Source organism: Thamnophis sirtalis, unplaced genomic scaffold (genome assembly GCF_051295495.1).
Source record: "Thamnophis sirtalis isolate CommonGarterSnake01/CBP01778 unplaced genomic scaffold, rThaSir2_p1.2 scaffold_7, whole genome shotgun sequence".
Taxonomy (NCBI): Eukaryota; Metazoa; Chordata; class Lepidosauria; order Squamata; family Natricidae; genus Thamnophis; species Thamnophis sirtalis.
In genome coordinates this window covers 24,450,731-24,476,061 of record NW_028261387.1, presented here as the reverse complement: position 1 = coordinate 24,476,061, position 25,331 = coordinate 24,450,731, and the positions used below count along the sequence as shown (strand labels likewise).

Sequence of the window (25,331 nt, the reverse complement as noted above, 5' to 3'; positions counted from 1 at the left end):
AGGACTAGAACTCACAATCTCTTAGTTTTGAGGTCAGCACCTTCACCACTAGACCATATTGGCTCATCTCCTCTGATGGGAAGTTTTGGATATTGTTCTCTTCAGCATTTAACAAATATAAGTAATGTAATTGGTAATATAATATAATAAATATAAGTAATGTCAATCAAAACTGTTTGCTTTTATAATTGTGTCTGTTTGTATGTGTGTGTGAATTTATTAACGTAGAAGAGTATGACAGGAATACCAAAATAGCATTGTAAAAAACAACAAAAATGTATCTATTTCTTAAAATATTTAGTTTTATTTACTCTGCTGAGGGAGTTTGCCATTTATAATTTAGTCTTTAACAGAACCATTATTCACTTGTAATTGTCTATTAAACCAGTAAAACTCATAGTAAATCATTCCTTTTGCACGAAAAAAGCCCTCTACATTCTATTGAGCTGTGTAATATAAAGTCCTCTATAATTCTTTATTCGCTATATGACAATACTGTTTATTTTTAAAGCACAACTCTTACTTCCAAGTATGTTGAATCCGATTGTCCGCTAAGCCATCTGCTGCAGGGGTCTCCAAACCCCAACCTGTGGATTGGCACCGGGCTGTGGCATGCCAAAAACCAGGCCGCGCAAACAAGCGAAGCCCAATCCACGGGATGCAGTCAGCATGCGAAACCACGCCTCCTCTGGTCCATGGAAAAACCTCTCTCCACAGAACCAGTGCCTGCTGCCCCAAAGGTTGGGGACCACTGATCTACTGTATGACTTAACCCAGTTTAAAGCTGCCTGATGTAGCCCATTATTTTTTCTCCTGTCTCCACAGGATTGAAAAAGCGTACAAGGAAAGCCTTTGGAATACGGAAGAAAGAAAAGGATACCGATTCCACGTAAGTATGTACTGTGAATTAACAGTCTGAAGATAGAGAGAGTTAGATTGGATCCTGTCCCACCCTTAGAATAGTGCCCTCTAATGAGATCTAGATGGTATGCCTTCCCTCTCGTGGTTCCCGGCCTCTCTAACAGTATCTATATATGTACTTGAACCCTAACTTTATCATTTTTACAAATAACTATTGAGGATACAAATAAAAAAATAAATAAAACTCAAGGCAGTGAACATATCTAACACACCTTCCTTCTCTTATTTTCCCCACAACAACAGTCCTCTCAGGTGGGTTGGGCTGTGAGAGAGTGACTGGTCCAAAGAACCCCAGCTGGTTTTCATGCCTAAGGCAGGACTTGGAATTGTGGTCTCCTGCTTTCTATCTTGGTGTCTTCAATACTGAGCCAAGGTCCTGTGTTGGGAATATGTCCCTTGATGGCAATTTTATTATGCCATGGATTATTTTAGTTGGTGTTTTCATCTGTTTATCTAATGCACCACTTTTCCTTTTTTTTGTGATTCTGAATTTATTGTTAATTGTCATTCAAAATAATGTTTTAGTTGGGTGGGTGGCCTATAAATATGAATTTGTAAACCAACACACACATACATAACTGGAGCTGTTTCATGAATGAGGCTGTTTTACACAAACAATGAAAGCACAGTTGCTCATTTCTCTGGTTCCCTGATAGGACAACTATATTTTATCTAAATTGTCAAAGAAATGAAGCTGCAAGTTTGATTGAATTCATTCAACACTGTGAATATAAAGACTTACTGAAAAGAAAAAAAAGAAAAAAAGAAAGAAAGAAAGAAAGCTTTTCTGATGTCCGTGAAGAATTGACTTGGATTATTTAGTTACAGTATAGCACAAAATTCTATTGTTAGTTTACAAGAGTTTTTAAAATGAAACTGTTTTCCAGGGTGAGATGCTTAACAGTTCCTGGATATGTGAGGGGGAAAATATTTTAAGTATGTTGCTGCTTTCTGTTTCTCGAAGACATTTTTCCACACCTACACCTTTTTTCCCCTGAGAAGTTTCATAGCAAATATCAAAAAAGCTTAAAAATTGGAAAGTAGAGAGATCAAGGAAATTCACAAGAATGTTTCCATTTTTGACATATGTGAAAATTCTTTTGATCATCCTGCACCAATTTTTTTGAGTACTATGATTACTGCTGATCAAATGCCTCTCCTTTAATTATGTTTATTTGAAATGTTTTAAATCATGTTTTTGCATACTGTGTAAAATAAAATAATTTTTGTAGATCAGATTTATGGAATCGTTTATCACCTCCACCCCCTAAATTGTTTAAATGTGCAGAATAGAGAAAATGTCACCCAATGTCCCATTTTCCATCCCTATTCTGCTCTGTTAAGTATATTCAAAGGTTAAAGCTGGAATAAACCAAAGGCAGGAATAACTCTTTTGGAATTCTCCATGCTCATTATTGACAGTATTGTTTTCAATGATTCTGGAAAGTTCTGTTATGTCCTGCCCAAAATGTGAAGCCAAGTTTTGCATAAGAGGTAAAACTTTACCATAGACTTGGTTTGACTAAATTCCTTAGTAAGGTGCTAGAGGAAGATGCTTTCAGCTATTCATAAAATCCATTTAAAATGACAAGGGGGAGCCCCATTGAGTGCATTGAAACTCCTGGATTTATTGGCCTATTGAATATATGAGGCAGTAGATTAAAGATAGAAAACGTGTATCTGTTTGTATGCTTGCATGTGTATAAAAAAGGAAAGCAGTGGAGGCAAATCAGCTAAGAAATCAAATGTCCAGTTGGTATTAGCGCACAGGCTGTTTCTTAGCATCAGGTTAAAGACGCCTATAAAAAAGTTGGGGTGCACTATCTGCATCACTAATGCAGATTGTAGCCTAGGGCATTCAGCTGAAATTATCTAAATGAATGTTTGTAGTGAAGTAAGAGTGTGTGTGTGTGTGTGTGTGCGTGTGTGTGTGTATGTGTGTAAAGATGGCCAAGGTCTCCATCCTGATAACTGCTCAAATTCACTCATGCCTGCCTATCACACTTAAAGGAGAGCATTAGCTGATGCTCTTTCCTAGTGGCTGCTAACACTAACTAGATGGGAAAACACCACCAATTGAATTGACCAATCATTGCCCTTCAGTGTTTTACAGTAAGACTGAAAAGATATATCCATTTACAAGCTTTAATGAGACAGATTAGGGTTCAGATTTCAGGGCAGTGCAAATTATGCTGTGATATACTTTTTCAAGGACTGAAAGGATGTATATTGGTGTAGTCATAAAAATCCTTTAGCTGACATATCCTACAACAGTGGCCACGTTCACTGAGAACTGTTGAAATTGTAATCTAACATACCTGTGTCATACACACACCCCAAATCATGAAAGACATGTAGTGATTCTTCCAGGCAGATTTCTTTATTGTTCCACACCTATAGACAGAATCTTGCCAAACTGAAGCCCCCTACTATCTACTGTATATCAAGGATATAATCTGAGAATTATTAAGGAGCAACTGTGTTCACCCTCTTTCTCTCACACAAACTATCTGAACTGAGCTGTGGAATACACTCCATCCCTCCTGGGAATCCTGCTCACAACATAAAATCACATCCTGCCAAGGAATCAAATTGAGATTGAGATTGAGATGCTTTATTTGTATGCCACCCTTTTCCCTGGGGGGACTCAGGGCGGCTCACAACTCAAGGGGAGGGAGGACAAACAAGTCACAAACATGAGAAAACAATACATCATTAAAAACACAACAGTCATACAATTCGAGTGGGGTTAAAATCTTTAGCCCCAGGCCTGTCGGGACAGCCAGGACTTAAGGGCTACATGGAAGGCCTGGAGGGTGGTGAGGGTACGAATCTCCATGGGGAGTTCATTCCAGAGGGTCGGAGCAGCCACCGAGAAGGCTCTCCTCCGGGTAGTTGCCAGCCGACATTGGCTGGCTGATGGAATTCGGAGGAGGCCTAATCTATGGGATCGTATCGGCCTAGTGGAGGTAATTGGCAGTAGGCGGTCTCTCAAGTACCCAGATCCAATACCATGCAGGGCTTTGTAGGTGACAAGTAGCACCTTGAAGCGCACTCGGAGATCAACAGGCAGCCAGTGCAGCTCGCGGAGGATAGGTGTTACGTGGGTGAAACGAGGTGCACCCACGATCGCTCGCGCGGCCGCATTCTGGACCAACCTAATTGGATTAGGTTGAATTATATTAAAAAGAAATATGGACTATACATGAAAGGAACACATCTGAATAGGAGATGGAGATGTAAACATGAGTCAACTTGTGTTGTCAGTTATCCAGGTGTTTGCCTGACAGTCACACTCATAACTTCATAACAGCGCTGAAATTCAATCACAGCAATCCAGTAACAGAAATGTTGAAAGGAGGAACTTACAATGAATGACATCTAGCCTTGTAGGTTCACCAAGCTAAATGCTAGCATTATTCTGAATAATTTAAAAGGATCTTTTCTAAGCACTCTAGAATCTAATTTTTAATGAGCTAGTCAAAATATAGTTTAGAAACAGATGAATTAACAAAGACATCAACAAGTACTCTATACAATTCAATTGTTGATTTTTTTTGTCTTTTCAGTGATGCTCCAGCATCAATTCTGAAATAATTATAGAGAGAGGTGGATGAAAATAATGCTTTTTATTAAGCGGGAAAGGCATTTTTGAAGCATTCTAGGAAACAGAAATTTATAGAGGTTTTGCATTGGTAACTCTATTTTATTGCTACACCAATTAAGGTGGTTATTAATGCATGGGCCTTTTCGCTTGCATGTTGTGTGAATGTTGCTGAGTCCTGTGAAACACCACAGTTTGTATAAATAAGTACACTACTTTCATGCTACCCAACCTCTAGTGAATATCCATCTCTGAGGTCATGCAGTTGCCTAGCCCTCCATATATGTGTGAATGTATGCGGAGGGAAGCAAATGTGTGTACAGAACAGCTTTCCCCAGTGTTGACATTTTCCACATTTGCAGATTCCAACTCAGAATCCTCAGCTGTAGCCATGCTGACTGGAATCTGGAAGCTGAAGTCCACTGGGAAAAGGGGGTGGCAGAATTGATGTTGGCATAATTTTTGCCAATTAAAGATGGGAGGAATGTAGGTTAAGGAGGCAGTGAGGAAAAATCCTATTTATGATATGAGATTTATGTACAGAGGCAGTAGTGCAGTTTAATAATTTGATTTTGGGGATACGTTTGTTGCTTTATTTTTTTATTATACTGTTTCATTAGAAACATTTGAAGCAAAAATATGATTTTAAGAAGCAGAATCATTTTCAGTGCAGCTATTTTATTGAGCAGTGATGATAATTAAATTAATGTAGATTTTTGGACTTCATACAGTAATAGAACCTATTTTAATTTTATTACAGAGGATCACCAGACCGAGATGGAACTGTAAGTTTTAAAGATATTTCTTTCTTAAATTAGCCTTTATTTTCAACTAGTTGTATCCAATAGAAAATATGCCTTAAGCGTTCTTAAATCTTCTTCCCTATTTCTATTTTAATATTTTGAATATATTCACTATATTCTATAGTTAATGTAGAATATTCTATATTTTAAATTTACATAATACATTTCAATATATTTTGATTTTACTTGTATCTAGTCTAAGGCCTTTACCTCCTCTTCAAATTTCAAAAACTTTCAATTATTATACCAAGATTTAAAATTGGAAAAGCAGTTTCTGTAATTGAGAAAATGAACTGAAGGTCATCACAACCAGGAAAAAATAGAAATAAGAAAGAAGATCTGCTCTTAAATTATTGTTGCTTTCATTTATGGGCTTAAGATTTTCATACATGCTAGAACTAATTTTAGAAAGAAACTTACTTCGGCTATTAGACTTTATGTTTGCCATAAAGAATGTTGGGCTCAGATACAAATTTAACTTTGTTTTATATTGGTTCCTGATTTCAGAAGGCTTCTTCATATTTATCTGGTGAGAAAAAAAAATGGGGGTAATTGTTGAGTGTGCTCAACAGATCTTCACAAACAGACTGAAGACCCAGAAAACTCCTATTATTTGCTTTCAATATTTTTGTATTTTATTCTATAATTTAATAAAAATGTTATTTAAAAAAAGGAATGAAGACCTAGAAATTTTGAATCCTAAGGGCCTTTCCAGATGATACTTTTCTGAACAGTGAATGAACTTCTAGTACATGGATTATGAGCTGGATTCATGAAGTCCAATTGATGTCCAGAAAAAAGCATTTTCCCAGCATATTTATGTCATGGGTGAATGTTGGTTCTTCTAGCTGGCATGTCCATCTAGTTTTGGGGGCAAAGCTGTATTGGTTGAATTGTGGACTGAATCATATAAAATCTCATCATTAATGACCAGCATCCTCTACCTACCAATTTTATAATTCCTGATTGAAAGTTTCTCCCATTCCTTCTTTTAAAAAGTTTGTGTAATCCCTTACACAATACAATAATATAGAATTCCATATGTTTATCCTTTTTAAGAAGTGATAAACTTAAAGAATATTTTTGTTTCCTTTTTAAAAGTAATCATCTATTATAAAAATGGTTTCTTTTAATTGAGTTCTGAGTTGGGAAGGTTTTATTAATATAGAAATATATGCCTTCTAGATACCTTTTTAAAAGTGTCTTCTGTGAAGTAAGGCATCTTTTGCTTCCTCACAATTACACTTCTTACTACTGCTGAGAGTGAGCTTTGTCTTCTGGAAAAGTCCTAATACAATTTTTGCTGATCTAACTTTTTGAACATCTGACCCAAGATCCTTAATCCTCCCACCTTAACATAATTCCTTTTCAGCCCAATAGCAGTGATTTCCGAAGAACTGAATTGGGTAGAAATGCTTGTAGTTGCAATCTAGGTTGAAAAAAGCTGGCATCTACACATCATCCTGCATCCCCCTTATGTCCCCTCATTGCATTTAATTTTCCCCTTTTTCTTTTTAAACAAAAGTAGACCACACCTGGAACACTTATGTATAACAGTTTGGTCAAAGCTCTGTTCAGCAGAAGAAGAAAAAAGACATAGACTTTCCTAACTTGCAAGCTGATTCATTCCTCAGATCCCATTCATAGAGCAGTCTACTCTGTACTGATAATTTAAACTAGTGGTTCTTCAACTGCTTGACAAATTACACCTTTTCCCAGTCTCGGCTAATTTCATTCATTCATTCATTCATTCATTCAATCAATCAATCAATCAATCAGTCAATCCATCAATCAATCAATCAACCAATCAAAATTTTATTGCCATCGATCTCAATGAATATGGGCAACAATAAAGCAATAAAACAGTCAAACCAATAAAAATACTAAACCCGTTCAATGAAATATACATAGGAGCAAGATACATGGCTACTTAGCAACATAGCCAGGAAATGGGGTCCTTGACATAGTCAGTGGCCCAGGCTCCAGTACACAGCCAGATGTTTAAGGTATTATGAAAAGCTAACATGGTTGGAACTATTCTGATCTCTGGGGGAGGGGGTGTTCCATAGTGCAAGGGCCACTGCAGAAAAGGTTTGTGTTCTGGTCCTGCCAGCTGACATTCTTAGATAAGTGGTGGTTAAACTGGGGATAATTACCCAAAATTATAATTTGGCATATCCTTGGAACAATGGAGCAATTCATTAAAGACCCTTTTTTCTGTGGGAGCAATGACTCCAACTGGTGCAGAATGCTTTGTGCAGCATGATCATTCTGCTTTACATGGTTGGACAGGTAGAAACTCTTGAAAAAAGCTGATCCCTCAGATACCCCAGTCCTAAGCCATGCAAGGTTTTAAAGGTAATCCAAATAGTACTTTGAATTGCACCTGGAAATCCACCAGTAACCAGTGCAGCTCACACAAAAGTAGTGTTACATGTGCCAAATATCTGGCAACATTTACTATCTGTGCCACCACATTCTGCACCAGTTGGAGTCATTACTCCCACAGAAAAAAAGGCTCTATTGTTTTAGACAAACATCTCAGTAATAGTTGTCTCCATCCAAATCTTCAACTCACAAACAAGCCCTTATGAGTTGTTCCATTGTCTCAGGATGGGCCAAATTGTCAATTTGGGTAATTATCCCCAGTTTAACCACCACTGATCTAAGCACAAGAAAGAGTTGGTAGCTTTCCTGGAGCTGCTATTGGACATGGAGGCAACAAAATACAGTCCTTTCTTCTTTAAACACATCCCAGCTTGCTTACATCATTCTCAAAGTGGAGCCCATAGGTTTTGCATATAGCATGTGCACCATAGCTTTGTCACACAGATGAAATAATTGTGTTCTTGGATCTCAGTGTTTGAAGCAAATACAGAGGCCAGATCATTTGCATGATGATGTCATGACAGATGTATTGTCCTTTGTCCTCATTATCCTCCTAGAAACATCCTAAAATCTGTGTTTTGCCCTTGCCCTATCTTACTAGCAACTTGGGGAGACAAGCAGTTTATATTGAGGAAATAAAGGGGGAAAGAGTAAGTCTTCCCTGCCACTCACTGTCTTGATTTATTTTTCCTTCCCACTTTCTGCAATCTTGGTTAGTGAATTATTTTTAATAGCCAAGCATATTTTTTCCACACAGCTTAGAATTTGGCTCGCACAGTTTAAATCAAATCAAATCTTTATTAAAGTCATGAGCATTGACTCACACAGATACAGTTTCCATTAAATCAGCCATACTAATAATGTGCTCGTGTAGTTTTCTGTTCCTCCCATCTTTCCATTTTCAAGCAAAATCATATTTCTGAAAAATTTAAAATGAGACAGGGAGCTTATCAAGCAGGTAACTTTCTTATAACTTTGCCTTCTGTCTTCAGTCTTTGGCTTCATCTTTACTTCTGTTAGTCTGGTATATTCACTGTCTGTGACACCTAGTTTTTTTCTCTGGGTTTCAGTACTGCTGAAGCCTGAAGCTAAAGATTATTTTTATCCAATAATTTTGCATTCTTTCAAATGACATTATTTGCTTTTCATGTGACTACGGAGATTCTCAATCATCCAGGTCATGGTTGTCCCAAAGGTGCTTTTTCAAGAGGCAACTGGACTTTCTGATTTTTCTTTGAAAAATTCCTTTAACTTCTCACCCAAGAAGCTTCTTCAGCTGTGACACCATTCCCCACTATCCTGTCAGCTCTGAAGAAGCTTCTTGGATGAGAAGTGAAACATCTTCAAAGAAAAACCAGAAAGTACAGTTGCCTCTTGAAAAAGTACATTTGGGATTTCTATTCTATAGTTTATAAAATATGTTAAATGTCTCTTAAAATGGTATAAGAAATTTTCTTCCTTTGTGGGACATGTTTACTCTGACTAGAATGATTGGGACTATCTTCCAGTCAGTAGATTTCCCATCAGGCTCAATTTTGTTCCTAGTTTCAAAGTTTGATATTGTGAATAAACCTAAATCTAAGAAAAGCTGTTTATTCAGTAAACTGAAGAATTAATTGCAAGTTTCTGGATGTGGCATCTCCATTATTATAAAACAAACTTTCAATTTTTATAGTTTCTATCCCATCTTGGAGTAACAACCCAATACAATCCATGACTACAGTTTCTAGTCCTAAGAAAATACCGTCTTTCCTGCAACTATTCAAAACTTACTGAACACCAAAATAGTATTGATCTCTTTTCTCACAGACAAACAGGATGAATTTAGGATCTTATCCCTTTTATATAGCAAGATTGCTTAATTAAATTATTCCTAAAATTGATCTGTCCAGTTTTATCGGAAAATATATACTGCATTGAAATACAAAATTGAAAAGGCTATTGACTGATGAAAAAGAGAGAGAAGAGGAAGATGAGGTTTTAAAATACATAGCAATCTAATGTTCTCTTAATAGACCATGAAATGATATTTAAAATCATGATAGCTGTCAGCTGAATTCCCTTACAATGCCTAACTTCTGATGAATAGAGCGGTACTCTATGTTCCAAAATAGTCTGCTGATAGCAACATTAATTTGGCAAATAATTCCTTCAGAAAGTGCATTTTCAGCTTGCTTACTCCATGTAGTTTTCATGTATTTATTTTTAAGTCAAACCACCAAACACTTTAACCCTTTTTCTACAAAAAACAAAATCCATTCCAGCCACCCAGCCCTCATCCTCATGATCCATCCTACAATAGCAAACCAGAATGTACCCAGGAAGGCGGAAAAGCAGTTTCGGTAAGAATGTGAATATTGGCTTAAAGCTTCAAGTGGGTTGGTTACAATGTTGAAACTGCAACAGTTTTGTTTTTTTCTTTAAAATTCCCTAATGCATCTTTGATATTCTTCATGTGTTATGTATTGCAATGTACTTTCATCATTGGTGCTCCAGATAGGATGACTAATGCTTCACTTTTACACAAACTACGATCTAAGTGGTGTAGCTCTTTGTAATTGGCAGGGTAGCTTTTTGTCAATGAATATACTTTCTAAGTGCTGTTCAAGGCTTTCTGGTATGGCACCCAGTGTGCCAATAGCCACTGCAGCAACCATGGATGTTTCTTATGTGTTTATATTATAAGTTCATATTTATTTATTAGATTTGTACCCTGCCTTTATTATTTTGATAAATAAGTCAAGGTGGTGAGCATACCTAATACTCCTCCTCTTCCTATTTTACCCGCAACAATCTTTGAGGTCGGTTGGGCTGGTAGAGAGTGACTGGCCCAAAGTTACCTGGCCAGGTTTCATTTTTAAGGCGGGACTACAACTCACAGTCTCCTGCTTTCTAGGCTATCACCTTAAAGCATATACTGTATATACCTAATCATGGTTAGACGTTAATTAGTGTTTTGTAATAGAAAGCTTTTGGATGGGGGAATCAAGTAATATTAATTCAAATAAATTAAATGGAAAACAGACTGTTTTATGAAGCTTGGCTTAAAATGGTGTTTATAAAAGAAAACCTTGGCTATATTATGTTAATAATACATTATTTTGAAATGAAACTATGCATCTTGATTCTGCATGTTATATGCAAAAAAAACCTTTAAATATTCTAGAATTGTTATTATTGTTATATATACAATACTGGGAAATCATGTCATAATATACCAGCATAGTAAATATGTAGAATCAAGCAGTATGTCCTTTTGCAATTGACAGATGGAAATTTTGTCATTGCACAGATTTTCTAACTGTTGAAGATTTTCTGGTGTGGCACCCAGCATGCCAATAACAATTGGGGCTACTAGTTATGCTATAATATTTTGATTTTAATTTTCAGATCTTTATACTTTGATTTTTGGGGGTTTTGTATAAAGTTTTTTACTTTTTTAACATGTCGAAGTTTCATTTTCAATTAAACAGTGTGTTGTCTGGTTATAAATAGTTTGAAAGATAGCAATCATAATGTTTATAACAATATTCATTACATTTATATTAATTCTATAATAATAAAATAGAAATCATAATACTTCTTTATTTTTAACAAATCTCTCTTATTTCATTAATCTTTTTCTTACATTTCCAGGTTTCTAAGTTCTCTTTTGTTATCTAACCATTGATAAAATAAATCCCATATCATAAAATATTCAGTTTGTTCCTTTTCCTTAATTGTAAGTGTTAATCTATTCATTTCTGCACATTTTTTAATCACATTATCATCTGTAGGGATCTCTTCACTTTTCCATTGTGCAAATACAATTCTGGCTGCAGTTAATACATCTAGGATCAAATATGTATTCCCCTTATTATAATTATCTGGTAGAATACCCAACAGAAATATTTCTGGTTTTAAATCAGTATCAAAGATCTTTATATTTTGTGATCTTCTCCAATTCTTTGTCTTCTGTTCCAACTATTCCCCCAATATTGCCACATCAATTATCACACTTTCTTCTTTTCAATCACAATTAGGTCTGGTGTGTTATGAGCCAAGAATTTATTGGATATCCCACAGTATAACTCAGCATTATTTCTCTCAATGACTTCAGGGTCTTGGGCTAAGACATCTAAAAACCTGCTATATGAATCTATGATGTGGGGTGGCAGGAATTAAATCTGGAACTCTTGTCACTGAGTTATCATCTATTGCATAGTTGTCTTATACTTATAAGAGCTGTAGTGGCACAGTGGTTAGAATGCAGTACTGCAGAATACTTCTGCTGACTGCAATTTGGCAGATTGAATCTCACCGGGCTCAAGGTTGATTCAGCTTTCCATCCTTCCAAGGTGGGTAAAATGAGGACCCAGATTGTTGGGGGCAATATGCTGACTCTGTAAATTACTTAGAGAAGACTGTAAAAGCACTGTGAACCAGTATATAAGTCTAAGTGCTATTGCTATTGCTATTCTGTACTTTGCCAATGAAAGTTATCATATTTTCTTACAATTCCTACACTGGTTATCAGCTCTGGAATAGTTGAGAGCTTAAGAATGGAAAGTTGCAGAGTAAAGAACCTGGAATGGCCTTTTTAGTTATTCTTAATGGAGTGGTCAATGTTGGGGCATTCCTCCATTGAAAACATCGAGTTTTTCATGTCTTCTAAGAAATTATAGCATTTTAATTCCCCCCTCTTATAACAACAAAAACAAAAACATTGTTTAAACTATGTGTTACAGAAGAGAACAAATGGTGCTCCGAATGGATTTTATTCAGAGATTGACTGGGAAAGATATGTAAGTTTAAAAAAAACCCGCTGTTGACAGCAGTCTTTTAAAACATTATTTGTTCCAGTGAGACTTGATTACTTATTTGCATGCTTATTATTGTGTCATACTGACTATGAATTATATTTTTAGCTGATCCTATCAGTCAGCACAAAATCAGTAACAACACCTGCATGTAAAGTATTCTGCTGATATATCTAGTTACCAGATACATCCCTGCAATTGGCCTGGACTGATTTTTTTCCCCATGAAACTAATGGATTATGTATAGAAGAGATCAGCCATGTCTATCTTTCCCCTTGCTAATAATATCCACCTACTGATGTATTGAAAGGATCCCGAACTGAATAAACTTCTGCTGATTGTTGGGAGCACTGAAAAGTAAAGAAATAGTAATGGAATCTATTATCTTCCCCAAATTTGTGGTCAGTGAGACTTCAACTACTTTTTTTAACCTTCCAGCAAAATCTAAGGCTAGAAGGAGCTGAAAAGTGCGAGATGGGTGGCTAATACACATTTATCAAATCAATCAATCAATCAATCTAGCTTCATTGGATCAGAAATTTAGAACTTTTCCACATAAGCAACCTTCTGTCTCCCAACACTACTCAGTCCAGTTTAAAAGGTATCCAAGGTTGATTTGAGCTGTTTTGTACCCTGTTTTAAGATCTATTTGGACATCAAACCAATACAAATGCAGTCATGTGCATTATATCTTTGTGGGGTGACACTTCACTGTTTCTTCACCTCCCTGGCCAAGAGCTGAGCGAAGAGAACTGCAAACTGGTCAGTGCTCACTGGTTATCCTTCCAAGCTGGAAATAACCAAAGACTTTGTCCATTCCCTCAGTTTGTCAGACGCATGCCTATAGAAGAATATTGCTTCCTCTCCGCACAAACAGAAAAGGAAATTGTTAGTCTTCCCCATCTAGTGTTTCATATGTATATGAACACTTTGCCCATTTGATTTGGAAACAAAAAAAAAATATTGCAAATCATTTGAAGGGAAGCTCAGTTTGAAGGGAAGCTCAGTTTCAGAGATATTGTTAATATGAAAACCATCCTCATAGTAGAAAAATACATTTCTCCTGATAATGTTTTCACATTAGTGAATTAGTCAAGATAGAATCAGGGGTGAAATGCTATCGGTTTGAGCCAATTCGCCTGAACCAGTAGTTTAAAAATGCTTTAAAAGGTTTTTTTTAAAGTTCTGACGATAACACAGCACAGCTGATTGTCACACAACTGATCGTTGGAATTTTTTTTTACTTTTAAAGCATTTTTTAACTACTGATTCGCATGCCTGCACAAAGCTAATCGGTAGCAGACTTTAGAGTATTTCACCCCTGGATAGAGTGTTTAATCTCTCACCATACAGTATATTTCTTTAATCCCTAAGTGTATTCTTTATTTTGTTAGGTAGCTGGGCATCATAAACAGTGTAGATATATAGTAATACTATTTTGCAAGATATCCCCTAGGAAGTTAGCTGTTTGGATTAAAATCTTTTTTATGTTTACTGCCTAATAAATTGAGTGACATGTATGCAGGTACAGTATGCATTTAATGTTCTTTTGGGGCCTCAACTTACAATCACAATTGGAATCAGAACTATTCGGTTGTTAAATGAATCATATCTGATCTTAGTATCTTTTTTGCTATGGTTGGTAAGCAAATCATGTGGTCATTAGACAAATTCCCCCATTGACAGCTTGTTGAAAGTCAGCTGGGAAAGTCACAAATGGCAATCCATGATTTCTGGACTCTGCAACCATTGTAAATACATCTCAGGTATCCAAATTTTTATCATATGACCTTGGGGATGCTGTGATGGTTGCAAGTGTGAGGACTGCTTATAAGTCTTTTTTTCAGTGCTATTGTAACTTTGAATGGTCACAAAATGAATGATGATAAGTCAAGAACTGCCTGTATATTATCATCTACTTGTAGAGCAGGTTCAAGGTAGCTAACAGAGTTGCAAAAAATATATAGTACAAAAACAATGATAAAGAAATAAAATACACACCCTGTCAGGAACAAAGCCCCACAAAAATATATTTATATGACAATAGTAGCAGGCTCATATGTCCAGTACCAGGGAGAAGAGCCAAGTCTTTATAGAGCAGCAAATTTGGGGCTAGCTAAATTTTGGTGGAGGATATTCTATAGCACACAGTAGATGGGATTTGGAAAACATAAATTCTCGGTTTTTGTAGAATAGGCAGAAATTGGAGAGATAGTCCTTCGAATCACCAATATCTATGCTGTGTAGAGCTTTAGAGATAACCACTGCACCTTGAATTGTATCTGAAAACCCCCTGATATCCAGTGCACCTAATACAATAGCGGTATTACATAGACTTATTGAGAGGGACCCAAAACTGCTTGCTCCCACTCTCTACCAGCCCATCCAGTTTGGGATGCCAGGGCCCATGCGGAGGCTCGGGGAGGGTGAAAAATGGGTGTCCTGGAAGTTCTGGGAGGCTGAAAACAGCCTGTTTCCATGCTCAGAGGGGCTACAGAGCTCAGGGGAGGCCGTTTTAATCCTCCCAGAAGCTCGAGGATTACTTTTTTTTCTGTTAATGATTATTTTTATTGTAGCAATTTTTTTAATTAGGAGGGGTTATACATTCTCAAAATGAATAAGTAAAAGCCTCATTAATGAGGTTTTGAGGAAAAAGGGAAAAAGAAAAGAATGTTTACATTTTGACTCCTTCACTATATTTGCCATACCAGAATTCACCTGAACTTGATGAAGAAGGATACAGCATCAGACCAGACGAACCAGGCTATATCCTTTATTTTTAATTTGCAACTTCCTTGGTCAGATAGGGGGCTCACAGATGATCTAGCTACACCTGCCAGAATCCTTCTCATACTCAGTCACATAATCTTCCCAATGTCTAGCTTTTCTGATATTGAAAAAAAATTTCAACAGAGAGAAAAAGAATAGGATTCCAGTATTATTAGCATTTTTAGTCCTACGTTCCCAGTAAATATATATTGTGCCACTGGGAAGAGATTGCCTGATTCTAGATGCCATCTGCTCCTATAGTGGAGAACTCTCTACAATGGAGCTCTTTTGAGATGAAACTAACTTTCTGTTTTTTCTTTGAAGACATTTCATTTCTCATCCAAGAAGCTTCTTCAGCTCTCTTCTTGGATGAGAAGCAAAACATCCAAGCAAAGAAAAATCTGAAAGTCCAGTTGTCTCTTAAAAAAGAAACTTTGGGACAACCATGACCTGGATGACTGAGAATCTCAATAGACATCTCTACAGTGGACCATATTCAAGGTTTCTTTCGAGCTGCTTAGCACTGTCTGATTTCCCCCTTTAAGTTTAGAGCTTCATTCCAACGTATGTACTGTACTGCAATGTAATGTACTGTACTAAACTAAAATTGTATTGTATGCCACTGGAATCATACCATTCATTTAAAACTGGTGCCTTGATGGACGTATCCTGAAACTGAAATAATGTTGTATTGTAGTCTACAGATTGGTTGCATTTCTCTTTAACTGTGATCTACCTACCAAAGGAAAGCACTTTTATTCTTCAAGTGAATCTGAAGAGGAAGAGGAGGCGCACAAGAAATTCAACATTAAGATTAAACCTTTGCAATCTAAAGACACTCTTAAGAGTGCAGCAACTGTTGATGAACTGAAAGCTTCTATAGGCAATATTGCACTTTCACCTTCACCAGTGGTAAGCAATATATTTTTAATTTGCTACTTCCTAAGACTTCCCAAATTGTATTTTGCTTATTTTCCAGGTGTGCCATACAATCAGTTTATGTTATTCATCTCCTCCAAATTTGGTTTTGTCAAGTATTTCACAGCATAAGGGCTTCCTACAAACCATTTTAGGTTCAAGATATGGTGAAAAATATCATGATTTCCATAGCTACTCAGCGCTCTTGACAGATCTTTTAAAGAGAGAACATTTTAAAGAAGTTGCAGCAATTTTCTCTGCATGCTACTATTATGGTTTTAGAAATGAATACATGGCATGGATATGATCTATATTTTAAAAAGCATTTTGAAAACCATTTGAACGAGAAATAAGAGGCCACTTATTCAAAATAGTCATGAAATGGCCACAATTCAGACTTTTTTTTAAAAAAATAATTAAACTGAGCTGTGTTGTTTGTTCTCCCATTTTTATAACAGTTATTGGAAATTGGGTTTCCAATTTCCAAAAGGGATCCAGTATAAAAAGATGAAGAATGTCATTCAAAATTTGCAGGTCAGAGATAAAAGATTTAAGTCGTTTTGAGATGCAGAAGTGATGGGTAGCATTACTGGGACCTGAATAATGTACCTTTTACTCTCAATAGTGCAAAGCTTTTATTTCTAGAAGTTTAACATGACAAGAATTCTCAAGACCTGATATTTTCAGTCAGAGTAATTCTGGCCAATTTGTTGGCAATGTCTAGAGCGACATGATGCTCTCTATTATAGCACTATCTCAGTATGTCCTTCCTTTCACCTATCTGTTCAGAGATGGCTGCATTCTGTGATTTTTGCTAATAGAGTACTGCATTGTGGTCCCTGCTTCTGAACACCATCAATTTATCTAGATCACCTTTCCCCAATCTTTCCAGCTTGATGGACTGGCAGAGACAGCGGCTGGGGGGGGGGGGAGGGATAGTTTCGCTCACAAATGTAGCTGTGTGTGCGCGCACTCGCCTACCACTTCAGTGGCCTGGTTCTGAAAATGAACCCCTGATCTAGATGACATGTGCTAGCCTTCTAACCCTTACATCAGTTAGCCAAGTCATTGGCTGATTCACCAAGGTTTCTAGATACATATAACTCTTATTTCTTATCAAAACCCCATTTTCAGAAATGGATACCTGCTCATCATGCTGTCTAAGAAATGTTTCCAGTTCCTCAAAGCAATAGCCTCTTTTTCCAATGCAGCACATGGCTGACATTCTGGAAAAAGGCACACAAATAAGTATGATTTACTGGTAAAAAAGAGATATACTGTAAGTCCAATGGTCTTATGTCGGAACACCTTAGAGGGAGTTTGTACTTTACAGATACCTGAGGATGAATTCTATTAGTCAGTTCAAGGCTTCTCTGTCCAAACAGAGCTACTCAAACAATATATTGACCCAGAATTTTTATTGAGATTTGTTTCTGCTACACTGATGATTAATTCATTAAACACTAAATAGTACTTACTTTCATCCCACACAGATGGTTAGCTTCTAATTGACTCAACTACGACTCAATGGGGTGATTTGTTCATCAGGTAGATAGTTATATATCTACTTTGGAAATGAACCATTTTAATAGCATTCCTTCACAAAAATTATGCAAATGAATTGTAAGTCTGTAAGTTTATCACTCTCATAATAATAGTATCCTGACCATTCTTTTGTGGAAAAAACAGCAGTACAAAAAGAAGATAATTGTGACATTCCCCAATTGGTCCCTGGGTACTACTAATTACTAGATTTATAAGAAATGATTAGCAGTAAATAATAAAACTGTACATGCCCTGATTGCATAAATTTCTGTATTTCCAGTTAAAGAAACTATATGGCTTTGTTTCTTCTATCATTTGGTTCTAACACCACAGAATCCAACAACGTATTGGATATACAACTGGAAACAAATCTAGCTAAGCTAAAGTCATGGAAATTGTTTGAAACCTAATGTTGGTATAACATCTATGCCTTCATCATTTATTGCTGCACGAAGTTCCAACTTTTATGCATTGTGTGTGTATGTGCAATTTGGTGGTCTTTATTTCAGTAAATGAACCTTGCAATCATTATGAATTCACAAAGCTGATGCAGCTGGGTTTGAAAGCAACAGTGTGTTATATTGTAGTATATGGAAATCAAGTTCAAGAGGTGATTTGTAACACTCATTTCCTGGACTGTGGAAGACATGGAAGCTGTTAATCAGAATGATGACTTTGTTGCATTGGAGAGAATGCAGCTTCCTAATCAAGTGATGCCATGCAATTTAAGGAAGTTTCTAGAGCTGTAATGCTTTTCATGAATGCAGGATGATGAAAAGAATAACTTAAATAGCTTTATACTTACAATGTACAGTGTCATTTCTTTAAATTGAGTAGGGCTATACTTTATATTAGTGAGATATATTGTGTGTACAATTGTTTGCATAACGTAAAATCTCTGGAGCATTTAAACCAAATATTGTGATCTCTTGACTTGAAAAGTAATATCACTTGATTAGCAGCATTTGAATTCAATTTTATGTGCAAAACTATTATATATTTATTTTGGAATTTGCTATTGGCAAAAAGGTTTCTGTGAGTTGTTGTCCATCATGCTACCTTGATCAGAAAGTTAGTATGCTGAATCGAAATCCTTATATTTTTTAGTATTTCTAGTCAGAATATAATCGGCTTTTTCAAGGACTTGTGCTGTAATAGTACAGATGTTGATTCTAATTGTTACAGCAAAATTCGGGAGAAATGATACCCTTTTAAAAATATTTCAAAAGAAGTTTGTTCAGGTAGTATTACAAAAGTAAATAGTAATTGGAATATTATTATGGTAGTGTAGAAATTCTCTAATAGCTAGATTTAATTTACTTAAGAAGAGAGAATTATATACTATATATGGGAAAGTGTGCTTACATGGTTCATATGTATATATCTAATGGATTTAGACCCAGATGTACATTAAATAGAATTTAATATATTGGGGTGGGGAAAATACTTTTTGCTGATTTCTCCTTTCCCTGCAGCTTTTCTAAAAATGCTCTAAGTGTTGAAAAGCTACCTAAAACAACATAAGAACAACACAGTGGGGAAATATGAAATGTCCCAAAATTATTATTTCACCTTTTGTTCTAATGGAACACTTTTTAAAATGCTGGTTTCCTTTAGAAATAAAGTCATGTCATTCAATCCAGAGATAACCAATTTAAATTCAAAAGTGCTATATTTTTGAAGCAAATTGGAAGGCTATATTCGAGACTGTTGTTGTGCCCCACAGAATTGATTATATAACTAACATTTTCTTCTTTTGCTCCTGAATATATGACTCAGTGATGCAAATTTAAGGTTTAGATGTCTCATGAACTGAAAATCCACTGTGAGTCTCTGTTTCTTGCTGGAAAGCAGCACCTGAAAAGATTAAAGACAAAGATTAGAGCAGGTCTGAAATTACTTCATCTGCACCTTTATGCAGTATTAAGACAGAAATGAAAAAAAAATGCCCTGTTAAAATATAAAAGGAAAGGCTGGTACAAAGCATATATTCTATATATTCCATTTGTTGCTCAACAAGAAGTCATTTCCACTTTATATGACTTTGGGGAGGATATATGGATGATGGTGGCAGCCTATCTGTTGGCTATACTTCTTTCTATGATGGGATTTATTATGCCTTTCTTTAAAGAGATTAGAGAGCAGCAGACCTACAGTATTTTAAAACTGTTTTTTCAGGTATCGTTGCTGTTGAATTTTGCAAATGCAAAAAACATAAGCCCATCTTAAAAATTTTCCTTCAAACATCACTGTTATAAAATCATGACTCACTGCCTAAAGCAAGGTTTACTTGAAATGTAATGGAATAACGTTAAATAATGCAATAATAGCAATTATTTGCTCTTCTTAGTAACATTATGATTAGCTCAATAATGTATTCTAAGCCACTAGATGATGCATTATTTTTCTACAAATAAAATGATGGTGATATGTTTCTGTGTGATGAATGTTGATGAGCTGTTCTTCAAGGTGATGTGTTAACAAAATATTTTTTGTGAGATGGTTATACTGCCAACCTCATCATTGAGAATTTATGCCCAAATAATGCAACACGATTAGTGGAAGAAGAAAAGATCAGTGTGCCCTATTTCCCTCCTTCTTTCTTCCTTCTTACTCTAATAGACTTAGCAAGGATTTGCTGAACTTCATAGTCTACTTTAGATAATGACCATCTGCTCACAATAGAAAAAGTATGATGGGGGAGCACTTGGGAGCAAGTAATATTTTTGACATACTACACTATTTAAAAGGGGGAAAAAAAGGGAAAATGATTAGGAATTGACACATGATAGAAAAGATCAGTGTCGTTTAAGCCCTTTTGTGGCACTTTTTCAAAGAAGAACTACCTTCTCGGCCAACTCCTCTCATAACTTATGGAGATGGCAAACAAATAATTATGGGCTGAAAAGGAAACAGCAGCAAAGATTTCATTTTTTGTATCTGGTGAGGGAATTAGTATTTAGAGCCTTCTGTTGAATTTTAATTGGATTCTATTTTATTACGAAAGGAAGTGTGCTGTTCCAATGCATAACCAGTAAGTTTTCTTCTCAATTCAATTGTTTAATAGTTTCTGATTGCAAAGCTATGCAACATTACTTGCGAGCAATTCTCATTGAACACAATATGTCTTGCATCAACAGATATGTGTAAAATCTAAACCTGCTTAAGCTGAGAACAATCTGTCAGGTTTTTTTACCAATAAATTTATCATTCCATGTTATCAGAAGCCAGTATGTTTTATATTTTGTTATCCTTCTTAGCCAGGATAATAAACCTTATGACTGGTATTTACCTTTTTTCAAGGCAATTATATTAGTTAGATGTTGAAGTAGTTGGAATATCACCATTTTTTTCATTAATGGGTAATAATGGAACTGATTTTAATTTTTTTTTCTGATTAATCAGAGACAAATAAAATAGCACAAAAATAATAAAAATATGGTAAGTCTCTTTGATGGGTCACAGATAATCATTAAGGTCCATCACATTTGTTTGATTTTAATTAGTAGCTAAGCTAATTGATTACACATTTAGAAATATTACAGTGTACATCAATAATGAGTAATTGGATCTTTGCAATATTTCTATGTTATGATTCTATGCGTACTCACACTAAATAGTCTTCTCTATTTTGGCTACTGTCTAGTGGTGTGTGAACAACTTTGGCCACTGCTGGGCATTCTGGGAGTTGAAAAACATGAATTAAAAAAATGTCCAGCTTAAGGAAGGCTGATTTATGGCAAACCTCTTTAATCCCGTTACAACTTGTTTCTGAATAAGTAGGCATAGCTTATACATTTTGCGAATGCCCAGTTCTTTTTGACTTTCTCTTTTGTCTATAAAAAATTTAGTCTTTTTCTTGTTAAAGTTTATATTCGTGGGAGCTTTTGAAAGTAAATTTAATTAAAATTAATTTATTTCTGAATAGATGTCTTTAGGACTGATCTGTAAAATATTTAATGTATCATTTCATTAGTTTTTCCATGGATTATGCACAGTGGAAAATGCTATTTTTTCTCTTCTTTATCTTAATGCATTTTGCAGAGGAAAAGTCCGGTAAGAAGTCTTCTTATTCCCTAATACACTCATTTTATTGGATGTAAACAGTTTGTGTGTGTGTGCACACGTGCGCATGTGCATGCGTCCATGCACACATGCACATACATACATATTTTGTAGTATTTGGGAAGGTAGTGCTGTCAGGTTATTCATCTTCATGTCATTTCATAAGAAGTAATAAACGAAGGACAGTTTTGGAAACATAGACTTTGAGAAAGTAGCACAGTTCTTCCCCACATATTGCCAGCAGCACTAATGGGAAATAAAAAATGGCTGCATACTATTTAAATCATTTGCTTTCCCTGAAGAAGCAGGAACCATGTTATCCATGCAGGCCACCTGATTGCCTCTCAAGCTAATTGTCCTTCTAAAGTTGTTAGAATAAATAGGCAATCAGTGAGGATTTGAGAAGTGAGATTCCAAGGTAAAAGAATTCATTTTGAACTTTTCAGGTACAGTTTGATAAAAGTTTTGAAGATTAAATACCGTTCAGTATAACAGGGAAATGTCAAAGTATCAGCAATCTTCCAATGAGAATGGAATAAAAAATAGCATGGATGGAAGATCCTTTAGGGAATATTTAGCCTGCAAGTTTTGAGCCAGATAGGTTTAAAGTTTGACCCAATAAAGTAGGGCTGTCACACTCCCAGCCCCCAGGTAGGATGTATCACGTGCTGGCCACACTTGATTTAGCGAAGGGGAGAAAAGTCCAAATACATCATGTAAAGCCGCCATGACAATGTGAGTTTGACACCCGTGCGATAAAGCATTGAAATATTCTTACTAAATGTCTTTAAAGGCAGAAGAAGAGAGAATAGGAAATGAAAAGCAAAGCAGCTTCAAAATTCCTCAGCAGAGAATCTATAGAGAATTTGCACTGAATTCACACAGCAAATTAATTTTGTTACTGAAGATTGACAAATTTATTACTCATAAACACATACTCTTCTAGACTAGGAGATATATTAGCATGGCAGTGGCAAAATTAGACCCTTCCAGGAATAACTTATTAGATATTGCTTATGTGACAATATTTAAAAGATATAGAGTTTTGTATTTGACTCTTTTGAACATAACATATATAATATAAAGAATAGTTTGTATTATATTAGTCTAAAAATAAAACATACTGTCTCAAACACACACAGTGAAGAGACCAGAAATAACAGATTCTTACTATTTTAGGAGAATAGGAATCTCAATGAGCTGATAAATTGCAGGTAGACCAGACACAAACAAAACTTAACTACAGATATGATAAATAGAATGAGACAAAAGTAAATATAAGGTAAAAGTTATGTAAAGAAATAATAGGGATACACAAATATTGACAACATCCAAAGTGTGCTCTGCGTTTTTCAGGGGGGGGGGAAGAAAAAAAAAGGTAGAAGAATATTTAACTCCAAAGTATGGTCAATTTCCAAAACAAGGAATAATTGCCAATTTTTTAAAATATAAGAAGCTGACAATGTATGCCAGACATTTTTAAGATAGTGCACATGTTTTTGAATTTCCAAATAAGTACTGGAAGTAATTGCAAATATGAAAAGGCCAGTCTGCCAAACTGCCCAAAATATGTAAAGAAAGAGGAAATGGTTTTTGATTAATTTTAAATTTTAATTAAATGTAGATCTATAACACTTCAATTAATTTTAGAATTATAACAACGTTTTAGCAATTAATATGTTAGATAAAATAAGCAAATGTAGATTTTCTGTTGCTGTTATTCCTGCAAGTATCTTCATAGGATAGGTTCATTTTTAAAATCAAGTTTAAACAGGCTGAAGACCTTAAGTGGATTTGGGAAGAGAGCTATCTGAAGAAAAATAGTTTTGAAGTTGGTATTTTGTGAAACTAGATCTCCTGCCATCCAAAGACATTTTTACTACTGATCTTTCACTCTCTGACTAGGTATCTGTTCTCTCTTCCTTTTTGCTGATCACAGAGACGCAGCCCGGTAGGTCATGAATTCATGTTCAAACAGTTGTGTAAATGACTGCGGGTTATTTTACATAGGATTAATTTAAATTTATTGGGAATATGCCTCGCATATCTTGCAGAGCGCATTTGGGAGATACTTGCCAAACTTAATAAGGATCACATTGACTAAGAAATATTTCCCATTTTATTCTCTTTAAAATCTGTCCTACTGAACTCTTGATCGTTCAGTTCTTCTTGGTCTTCCCTTTTCCTTGGATGTGATGTTATGGCCTCATTTAAAATATTATATTAAAATATTTCATGGAATATGGTTTGAAAAGAAAAGAGCTGCCTTGAAAAATACAGGCAGAAATGGACAGAATAACCATTCTGGATCCAATCCTCTGTCACCCTCTATTCTGATATATAAAGTACTAGCCTATAACCCGGTGTTGCCCGGGTATTTATTTATAGAGGGAAGATGTCCGGACCAAAGGTAATTTCTAATGTTGGATTTTCCCGCTTACCAGAGGGAGTACTCTGGTGGAGTACTGAGGGAGTACTCTGGAGTTACCCTTGTGGAGTACTCTGAAGCTGTTACCATGGCAACTCCACTGCAGTGTATAGTAGAAGCCAGTATGGCAGTACGGCACAAAAGGATGTATCTTAAAAGAACGCACACCCGAGGGGTGTTAGAGGTGTCTTACCCCACAGTATTTTTCTTCAGAGAGCAAGCCATCTGTGTACCAGGTTTAGTTAAAATTGCTTGAGGCATTATAGAGTTATGCTGGAACATACACACACAGCCATTTTATATATGGAATAGAAGTAGAATAGAATAGAATAGAATAGAATAGAATGGAATAGAATAGAATAAGATAAGGCGTTATCAGAAGAGCATGTAAGAACACCTTTTGCACAGATATGTCCTGTTTATATTTCATACTTCCTGAGAATTCTATTTTCTGTTTCAATGGGTTTTTTTTTCATCTTCTGCAATACTAGTCTTTTTAATTTTTAAAAAATAGACATAAAACAATGTATAAGCAAATGAGATTTTATGAAAGTATAATCCAGCTCTGAGGCTATAAACATGTTGTTCTAGGACTTTTTGGCAAATTGTGTATGTGTGAAATTCTTGTGGAAATACATCTGTAACTTTTACCTTCAGCTCTATTCAAAAGATGTTTGAATCTTTTAGTGTATGTTTTGTTTTACAAATATTATTTATCTTTGTTTTTTCAGCATTTCAAAAGAGAGCAATATTCCCTTTAGATAAATATAATCCATTAATTCTAAACTGTGGTTTTTTTGTATTTAATTTTAGGGTACAGTTAAGAGGAACCTATCTAGTAAGTATCATTTAAAAGCAAATTGGGCTTTAACTGGTGACTATCCGTAGATGGGGTAGATTTCTTTCATAATTTTCATATCCTAAAAGACCAGCAGCAGCTAATTAACAATAAAGATTGCATTCAGAACATCAGTGAAATAGACCTCAGAACAGATTGAGAATACATCTGCATGCTGCTATGAAATTCTGTACAAATGCATAAACATAATTAATAGATGCATTATAAATCAAAGTTCCCATGCAGAATGCAG

General features: G+C 35.5%; 1 protein-coding gene across 16 annotated transcripts in view; it reads left to right on the top strand.

Moving 5' to 3' along the window:
* Positions 1 to 25,331, top strand: part of SGIP1 (SH3GL interacting endocytic adaptor 1) — a 142,133-nt gene that overhangs the window by 58,790 nt on the left and 58,012 nt on the right. For 9 of the 16 annotated variants that reach the window (XM_087719504.1, XM_087719505.1, XM_087719503.1 and 6 more), the window contains exons 2-8: positions 826 to 889; positions 5,286 to 5,310; positions 9,981 to 10,058; positions 12,444 to 12,500; positions 15,227 to 15,281; positions 16,021 to 16,196; positions 25,054 to 25,078. In XM_087719504.1, coding sequence (XP_087575630.1) covers positions 826 to 889; positions 5,286 to 5,310; positions 9,981 to 10,058; positions 12,444 to 12,500; positions 15,227 to 15,281; positions 16,021 to 16,196; positions 25,054 to 25,078 — 480 coding nt within the window. The remainder of the gene's footprint in view (positions 1 to 825; positions 890 to 5,285; positions 5,311 to 9,980; positions 10,059 to 12,443; positions 12,501 to 15,226; positions 15,282 to 16,020; positions 16,197 to 25,053; positions 25,079 to 25,331) is intronic. The other 7 variants (XM_087719516.1, XM_087719507.1, XM_087719517.1 and 4 more) reach the window with 3 other exon arrangements.